Genomic DNA, 9,503 nt, shown 5'->3' on the forward strand with positions numbered 1-9,503 from the left:
GGTACTGACTCTGTTTTCCCCGAGAATTTAAAAGTCTTTTTAGTTCCCCTTATGATAAGGTGATATTCTTCAGATCCAATCACCCAGAACTGGTCCTGAATCTTTAGTATACAAAGTTTAGATGGCCGCTTATTGTTCCGTCTACTCCCTTCTTCTCTTAGTCGTGGTTTCGAGCAGACGATCATGCGGCATGTCCTGTTCCCGCCACGAGTTAACACCGTAATGATAAAGATCGGCCAACTGATTGTTGATAACACTGCACAGTGGATCCGTACACATGCAGCTTCTCACACTTTGTGCGGACCGCGTGTACAGCAGTTTTAGTGGCCTGAGACGATTTAGCACCAGATGATGGTATGAAAATGTGTCAGATCCATGATAAACAGGAACTTGAACAGCTCAGGAGAACTAACGAAGTAGTCTAGAAAATCTAGCCCATTCTCGTTTTTGACTAATTTCTAGATCAAGTATCCTGACATTTTCGTAATGGAGAATTTAGTGTAGATTCTTACATAACTTGTCCCTACATCGAAATAGATAAACACCGAATTAATCAGAGTTATTAACATCCATGAAAGAACAATTTTCAATCAGTTGCAATAAGAATAACTCGTCATCTAGAATTTCATTAACTGAAAGGAACTGATATGTTTGCTTTTACGTTGTTATTGCAGGGAATGACTCGATTCTAATTGTTCAAAATATGATGAACAGGAATGACATACTTTAAAGACCCTATAAAAGTACAATAACATCGTGCAAAACTTAGCTTTCAATAAATAGACGAAAGAGAGAAAGAGAGAGAGAGAGAGAGAGAGAGAGAGAGAGAGAGAGAGGAGAGAGGGAGCAATAACCAAACACACTAATCTTGGATGACATAATGTATCCCACTTTCATAAGACTTCTTATGAATCATATCATGCACACATTTTCTGTCATATCAGAATGAAACGAGAAAAAGAAGAAGTATCTAACGGGGTTTCCGGAATTAGACTATTCTAGTTTGCAAGAAGCGTGACGTAGCGTCACACATAACCAATCGGATCTGCGAAGCGGAGCTTCCAATAAGACACAGGATGATACGAATCAAATCTCCTTAATGAGAGAGAAGGGAAACCCAAGATTACGTGCACCCAGGTCACAGAGATGTCGGAGTCACACTCGAGCAAAAATCCTCCCCAAAGACAGCTCAAATATCATTTCGATGACTGTACAAAAATCTTTCAATGTGGGATCAAAACTATTGCAAACCTGATTGTGAATCACGGCAATTTTTTTTTCGTTACAGTATAATCATTTTGTCTACGTGTATTTGCATGTGTAGATGTTGTTGTTTTTTTTTCTTTTTATGTCATGATCTGAATGTGGCTTATCCGCTCACTAAGTAGCAAACTCACTAATCCCACCCATGTAGACATAACATGAAAGGAGTGAGGCTGCTTATGAATGACATGCGAGCAGAATTTGCAGACTTTCTAAACACTATTCCCCACCTTGGCACTAAATAAGCCTACTTCTCTTTAAAAAACGCATTTTTTTTCCCTGGGACACCTTGAATTGAACTCTTGACCTGATTCGTGCCGATATGATGACTAAAAAGGATTGTACGCTGTATGACTAAGATTGAAAGATGCTGTGGCTGTTTTTACAAGTACGGGAACGGAGTGCACCGATGACACAAATATCCAAATACCGATCGACAAAACAGGCCTCCATGTTAATTTTCCTCACAGTGAAGCAAACGCTGACATGACTTTTATATTTCATATTTGAGACCAACATAATGATTGAAAAAGGAGAGACATTTTATAATCGGGGAAGAGGGGTGATAGATTTACATACGGTATTATAACCAACAACCTGCACAGACCGTCTGACATTATGTCTGAGGGTGAGCAAGATGCGTTCAGTTTCAACCATTCTTTGGGGATGGGGTTTGATGTGTAGCAGGATGTGTATTAAGTAAGTGTCATGATAATGATTTGATATAACGCTAGATTAGCGTAAGATTTCAATACATTTCAAAGTGTCTACAGCCTTGTTGTTGCTGTTTTTTGTAAGTACTGCCCTCTCGATGTCAAAATATAACTGCACATCCGGCACTTATGTTGTTGTCCTAGATGTTTTTGTTGTTTCTTCCTCCATTTCATTTTACGTAGTTCCTCCTTGCTGTAAATATAACTTCGGCCCGGAAAATTTTCGGCATTCGTATATAACATGTGTAATACTGAACGTGAGTAACTTTATACCTATCAAATAAGTGCTTAAATAATGTCAGAAATAAGATAAATCAACAACAGTAAGATAAATCAACAACAACTTGCTAACAAAATCTCTTAATCTGTGTGTGTGTGTGTGTGTGTGTGTGTGTGTGTGTAAAGCATCATTTTTCATAAATAAGGTGACTGGATGTGGTCAATTAGGCCAACAGTGAAGGGGCATTGTTTCTGGGGAAATATATATATATATATATATATATATATATATATATATATACATAATATATTTTTTGACTCGCTGTGTTCATGTAAAATCTTCGAGTGTGTTCGATTTGTAATCAATGTTAGACGTCAAATTGACTCATGTGAAATTTCCCTTCGTATGGTATTGTTGAAAAATTCCCCTTGCTTGCTGAAAGTGTATTGCATAATCATAACTACTAAAAGAATAAAGCACAGAATTGTATTGTCTTGGTAATGCATTAATCAAAGTATAGTAAATTGGAAGAGGGGGAGACATTTTTGAGACAACCATTATGATTAACATGGAGAGGAACTGTATGGGGAAGCGGTATATGATACATCAATCGAAGGTCTTGCGTAACATACAACATAACAACAACCTGCACGTACCGAGTGAGGGGGAAACTGAAATCTCCTTGTCCCTGAACCTGGAAGTATCACCAGAAGCAATTATCGAAGGAAACGGATGCCCCATATTAACCCCTATAGTAACAGGAGATCGTCATTTCTTCATTCTTGTAAGGCCTCTTATATAAGGGATAATCGTTATATACTGTTGCTATAATGTTACCATTATTGGAATTTTGCTACAAAACTAGAACTCAGATCTCTATGACTGTTACAGTAAGAATGATGTCACAAATTTTCCCGATTGCGGTTTCAGTGTCCCGAAGATGTCTGTATTTGTCTATTACCCGTATTTTCTTTGTGCCTGCGCTTGCATAAACAAAATGCAGAACTGATTAACTGGAGCATCCTGTTTTTCTTTGATGTTACAGAAAACTAGAGAGCTACAGATTTAAAGCAAGTGATTCTGAGAAGGAGAAGTGTTTGAGATACTATGTATATCCTATTCTTTCAAGAGGAGTCAGGATGTCAGCAAACATATCAGGATGATGTCTTCAACTTTTTTTGAACCATTTCAGTAATGATTTAGTTCTCTGGAGGTTATTGCCTAAGAAAAGTAACCTGTGAAAAAAAATTTCGATACGAACTGAAAACTCAGGTTAGCCATGATTCTACCTTTGACTTCTCACAGAAAAAAAAAAAAAAAAAAAAATCTGTCGATAATCAAACTGAGTTTTATTCAGGTAAAACATTTTATGCAACAAGATTGCTGGTGTATGCTTGCGCTTTGCTATCCTCAGCTAATCTTGGTAGCTTTTCACACATCACGGAATACAGCGTCAATTCTCTTTCTCTCTCCATCTCCCCCCCCCCCTCTCTCTCTCTCTTTCAATCTCTCACTTTTCTCCAGCCCTATATAGTAAGATAGTTCGTAACTATCTCATGTGCACATTTGGACAAACGACCTTTGTTTTTTTTCCTCAGTTTTGCTTGATATTTCACCAAACAAACGAAGTGATGCATTATCTTTAGTGCCCGACATAATAATTTTATTGACTTCATGTTTAAACAAAGAAATAACCTGCGTAGGTCAGGCTAAACTTAGAATGGCCCGTTGATTTACCCTATTAGGAAAGCAACTTTGTTCATTGTTTTGGATAAATAAGCAAAGCCTATCTATTGATATTGCCAATTGTAGGCTTTTAAAGCATAATTTACCATTTGCAGATGAAGCAAAAACCCAACATTAGTTCTTTAAATTAGTTCCAAAATGTGAGTTTGGGATAGAAACAACCACCGTAAAGATTTGAATCGGTATAATCATTATTAAGTATTGTTAAATACACAAAATGTGAACAAAAGTTATAAGAAAATGTTGCCAGACTAAACGGTGTACAGTTACAGATAATGGAGAAAATGGAGATAATTCCCTATATTTTAGGATTTATTGCGAAAATCTTAGGTGGTAGGATGTTTTGTGATACAACAGACCCACACATAATATGCATCAATGTGATATGTAGACATTTTTTTAAATCACTGTTCCCACTTGCCTTTAATAAGCAACTTGTTGCTCACAGGCTGAGGTGCTGGCAAGGATTACATGAATAATCATAAGGCCTACGTCACAGATGCATATCTTAATAGATGTAATAATTAACTTGCCTGTTTATCACAAGTTACCTCTTATCTGCTCATGCGCAAAGGGGAATCTCTCGAAAGGAAATCTCTTTAAAGGGACACAGTCCTCATGAAATTTAAAAAAATATGTTGTTGTTGGTACCTCCAATGAACTACTTTCACCAAAAACAAACTTTAAAATCACCAAATAAGCTCGTACATTTTGGTTGAAAAAGTGTGACTCTGCATGGTGAATATGCTAATGAGCAAGTCTTGGCGGAGAGTCATACGTCGTCGATGCACAACTCTTCCCAGCCGTGTTCTGCTCGTTATCCGTACGCTCCCTAGTTTACCCGGATGCATGAAGACGTCGGTACTCGCGGTGGCTACTCCGACTCGTATTTGACATTGTTTCTACGTTGTGTGTGTGTGTGTTTGTGTGTGTGTGTATGTATTGTGTATTATATTCGCACGTGTGGACGGTACAGCTAGATGATAGATCTACGGTAGATACGCGTACGCACCCCGTACGCGGTTTGCCCTTCGCACTTTTCCAGTCTCAAGCGCAGCTGCAGCCCTACCTGTCGCCGCGCCGCTCATGCATGTTCTATAGTACGTACAGAGTGTACATATTTGTAGGTAGAAACGATTCTACACAGGCCTGCTAGTACACTACAGGGGCGACCGCATTCAGCGTCGTCTGGTCAGGCTATCTTACATCAGTAGTTTTGCTCGAATCGTGCAGAAAATTTCCCAGGAAAATCCTTTTTTCCGTCCCAGACCAACAAAAGTATCGTGAAAGGTGAGCTGTATGGCTGGGAAATATCGGTACAACGATGCCGAACATAAGAAACTTAGGGCCTACAAAATCTCGAAATCGTGTTGTGACCTACCTGTGCGTGGACAATTTGTGAAGCGATGTTTTTACGTGGACCGGCAGGCTGTGGCCCTCGGTTATAAACCGAGAAAACTCCTGAAACCAGATGCAATCCTGACCATTTGCTCACATGAGTTATAAAACAGAAACACCTCGAGCATCGACTTCGAAGAGAACCGAGGGAAAAAAGCGTAGAGAGGTAAGGAAAGTGGCTAGCTATGTTTAATTTACCGTGGGCCTGCAGCCGGGGTTGGACTGCAGTACAGTGCCACTGAGCTAGCTGCTGCCAGTGCCGACTGGACATGCACGGCAAAGTGGAGCGAAATCATATCCCTACGACCCCCTGTGTTTACCCTTCCCGGCTCACGTCATATTTTTTTTTTTTCGAGGAAAGGCGATTATCTGGGCATTCTCATACTTTATGTCCCCACCTCAAGCTCACTAAACTTGCATACTGTCCTTGCCGATATGTGACTGTGAGAAAGTAGTTCCGGCACGCGCCACACAAACCTTCGTTGATCATCTGCCACTGCGCGCTGGAGAGAGAGAGAGAGAGAGAAAGGGGAGGGGGGGGGGACCTAAAGTATGAGTATGATAAGAGAGTCGAGGCTAGCTATCAAGGTTAAAATAATGCGCGGAACGCGCATCAGCTTGCTTTGTTAGTGTGACTTGGGGGTGGGAACATAAAGTATGAGTATAATAAGAGAGTTGACTATAGCTATCGAGGTTTCTTAGCTATCAAGGTTAAATGCGCGGAACGCGCATCAGCGTGCTTTGTTAGTGTGACTGGGGGGTGGGAACATAAAGTATGAGTATAATAAGAGAGTTGAGCTTAGCTATCAAGCTGAATTCGTATTAGGAAGACGGTTAGTGCGGCTTGAATTGAAAAACAGGGGAAAACGGGGTTTATGAATTATACGTGCTGATTACCGCACTACTATATTGCGGGGGGTGGGGGGAACTTAAAGTATGAGTATAATAAGAGAGTTGAGCTTAGCTATCAAGCTTAATTCGTATTAGGAAGACGGTTAGTGCGGCTTGAATTGAAAAACAGGGGAAAACGGGGTTTATGAATTATACGTGCTGATTACCACACTACTATATTGCGGGGGGGGGGGGGGACTTAAAGTATGAGTATAATAAGAGAGTTGAGCTTAGCTATCAAGCTGAATTCGTATTAGGAAGACGGTTAGTGCGGCTTGAATTGAAAAACAGGGGAAAACGGGGTTTATGAATTATACGTGCTGATTACCACACTACTATATTGCGGGGGGGGGGGAACTTAAAGTATGAGTATAATAAGAGAGTTGAGCTTAGCTATCAAGCTGAATTCGTATTAGGAAGACGGTTAGTGCGGCTTGAATTGAAAAACAGGGGAAAACGGGGTTTATGAATTATACGTGCTGATTACCGCACTACTATATTGCGGGGGGGGGGGGGACATAAAGTATGAGTATAATAAGAGAGTTGAGCTTAGCTATCAAGGTTAAATGCGCGGAACGCGCATCAGCTTGCTTTGTTAGTGTGACTTGGGGGTGGGAACATAAAGTATGAGTATAATAAGAGAGTTGACTATAGCTATCGAGGTTAAATGCGCGGAACGCGCATCAGCTTGCTTTGTTTATGTGACTGGGGGTGGGAACATAAAGTATGAGTATAATAAGAGAGTTGAGCTTAGCTATCAAGCTGAATTCGTATTAGGAAGACGGTTAGTGCGGCTTGAATTGAAAAACAGGGGAAAACGGGGTTTATGAATTATACGTGCTGATTACCGCACTACTATATTGCGGGGGGTGGGGGGAACTTAAAGTATGAGTATAATAAGAGAGTTGAGCTTAGCTATCAAGCTTAATTCGTATTAGGAAGACGGTTAGTGCGGCTTGAATTGAAAAACAGGGGAAAACGGGGTTTATGAATTATACGTGCTGATTACCACACTACTATATTGCGGGGGGGGGGGGAACTTAAAGTATGAGTATAATAAGAGAGTTGAGCTTAGCTATCAAGCTGAATTCGTATTAGGAAGACGGTTAGTGCGGCTTGAATTGAAAAACAGGGGAAAACGGGGTTTATGAATTATACGTGCTGATTACCGCACCACGTATATATTACACGGGGGGGGGGGGGGACATAAAGTATGAGTATAATAAGAGAGTCAAGGCTAGCTCTCAAGGTTACTTAGCTATCAAGGTTAAATGCGCGGAACGTTCATCAGCTTGCTTTTTTGATGTGACTGGGGGGTGGGGACATAAAGTATGAGTATAATAAGAGAGACGAGGTTGTAGCTATCGAGGTTAATAACCCCAGATGCTGATGATGAGACGAGACCTAGTTTCGGTTCACAGAATTCAAGATCCAGTGCGTTTGGAAGTCATAAAGCTGCGCTAGCGAAGAATATGCGCTCCTCAGATGAAGAGATGCGCTCTTAAGAGAAGACCACGCGCAATGATGATGCGCTCTTCGTGAGATGCGTCTTGTCTCTTAATGACGCAATTATAAAGGTTTGCATTGGTTTATTTCATTTATGTCCGCAAATGGTATTCCATTTTACCTTCATCTATTATTTTAAATGAGTTGTGCTAGATTCTGTATTCATTCCGTAACAATGGCTTTCAGTAAGCGGTTGCGTGATCCATCTGTCACCACGTTTTCGGATTTCTCAAATCCATGGAATTTCTTTGGATTGTTTGGCTCGTTGGAGGAGGAACAGGTATGGGAGTGGCTGCGGGACAATGGCCTTGTAGCGAAGTCGATGTTTTGCGAAGTGTGTGGTCAGCGCTGCACTTTACAAAGGAAAACAGACCGAAGATCAGGACATGTTTGGAGATGCCGAAGAAAGGGGGAACAACCGCATGACAAAGTTTACTGCGTCACCAAGCACTCATTCTTCGAGCATACTCATTTCAATGTGAGAGACATCATGCTGTTCATGTGGTTATGGCTATTCAACCCCAGCCTGAAACAGGTGTCCAACATGTCGGGGGTTGGCTACTCCGTGTCATCAGTGAACTGGGCCAACTATATGCGGGACCTTTGCAAACAATTTGTGCACGACCTATACTACGAAGAAACTGAGAAGTTACGAGGCGAGATTGAGCTGGATGAGAGTTTTTTCGGAAGAAGGTGTAAATTTCACAGGGGAAATCCAAACCCTGGGCACAAGGTTTGGATATTCGGCATGGTTGAGAGATCAACGAACAGGCTTATCATCTACCCTGTAGATCGTCGGGACGAGGCAACTCTCACCGCTCTCATTGAGAGACATGTTGAACCAGGTAGTCGTATCTACAGTGATGGCTGGTCCGCCTACTCCAGCCTCAACGACCGCGGCTACGAACACTTCACAGTCGTGCACAAATATGCTTTCCAAAAGCAGTACAGAAATGTCCTGAGCGGTGAAGTGATCAAGGTGCATACGAACAGAATAGAGGGGGCTTGGAAACACGCAAAGGACCACTTCAAGCGGATCAATGGAACCAGTATGGCCAACTTCGAGGCACATCTCGCGGAGATTGTGTGGCGGAACCGATCTGCATCGAAGAACGTTTTCCACACGTTCTTTGAACTTGTGAGGAAGTGTTACCCCCTAGATCGTCCCCGTCAACTTTGCTGCCGTGATCCTCTCTTTGACTCGTGGTCAGCTGGGAAACCTGGAGCGGAAGGGGACATGAACGATTCTGTCATTCGATGCGAAGAATCAGCAGAATCCGTTGAGAATCCGTCACCACTTCCCGTCGACATTCCGACACCACCACCTCCACCAGCGGCGTCGTCAACACCGATCCGCCCAAATCCCGAAAGCCGCCCACGCTATCAATCAAAGTCTAGATGCCCAAGCAACTTCGAGCCAATCGATGATGCAGGTGACAAGCTGAAGCGCCGTGGTCCCCGTCACTCCCATGTCAAACCGAAAAACCCGTACACCAAGGATAACTTCACTTCAAAGTTCGTGTGGTCATCTGATGACGACGATTTTGTGTCATAATTTGAACGCACATCGCATGTGCATCTGTTCCACTGATTGTTATTTGCTTCTTTGAATTCTTGGTGTTTGAACTTCTACTTTTATGGATTACCATGTAGGGTTGGGGGTACCACGTATCGACACCCTAAGGATCTGTAGCTTGTTTATTCTAAAAATATAATACAAATCCGCCTAATTCTTACCTCAAATATGCCATAAATACTGCAGTTTT

General features: G+C 41.6%; 1 protein-coding gene across 1 annotated transcript; it reads left to right on the forward strand.

Moving 5' to 3' along the window:
• Positions 1 to 7,912: 7,912 nt before the first annotated feature.
• On the forward strand, positions 7,913 to 9,292 carry LOC139742309 (uncharacterized). Its single transcript, XM_071652886.1, has one exon. The coding sequence runs from the start codon at positions 7,913 to 7,915 to the stop codon at positions 9,290 to 9,292; it is 1,380 nt and encodes a 459-aa protein (XP_071508987.1).
• The last annotated feature ends 211 nt before the right edge of the window (positions 9,293 to 9,503 follow it).

The sequence above is a fragment of the Diadema antillarum genome, unplaced genomic scaffold (genome assembly GCF_040938485.1).
Source record: "Diadema antillarum isolate AM-2024a unplaced genomic scaffold, OU_Dant_1.0 seq00000995_RagTag, whole genome shotgun sequence".
NCBI classification, from domain to species: Eukaryota; Metazoa; Echinodermata; class Echinoidea; order Diadematoida; family Diadematidae; genus Diadema; species Diadema antillarum.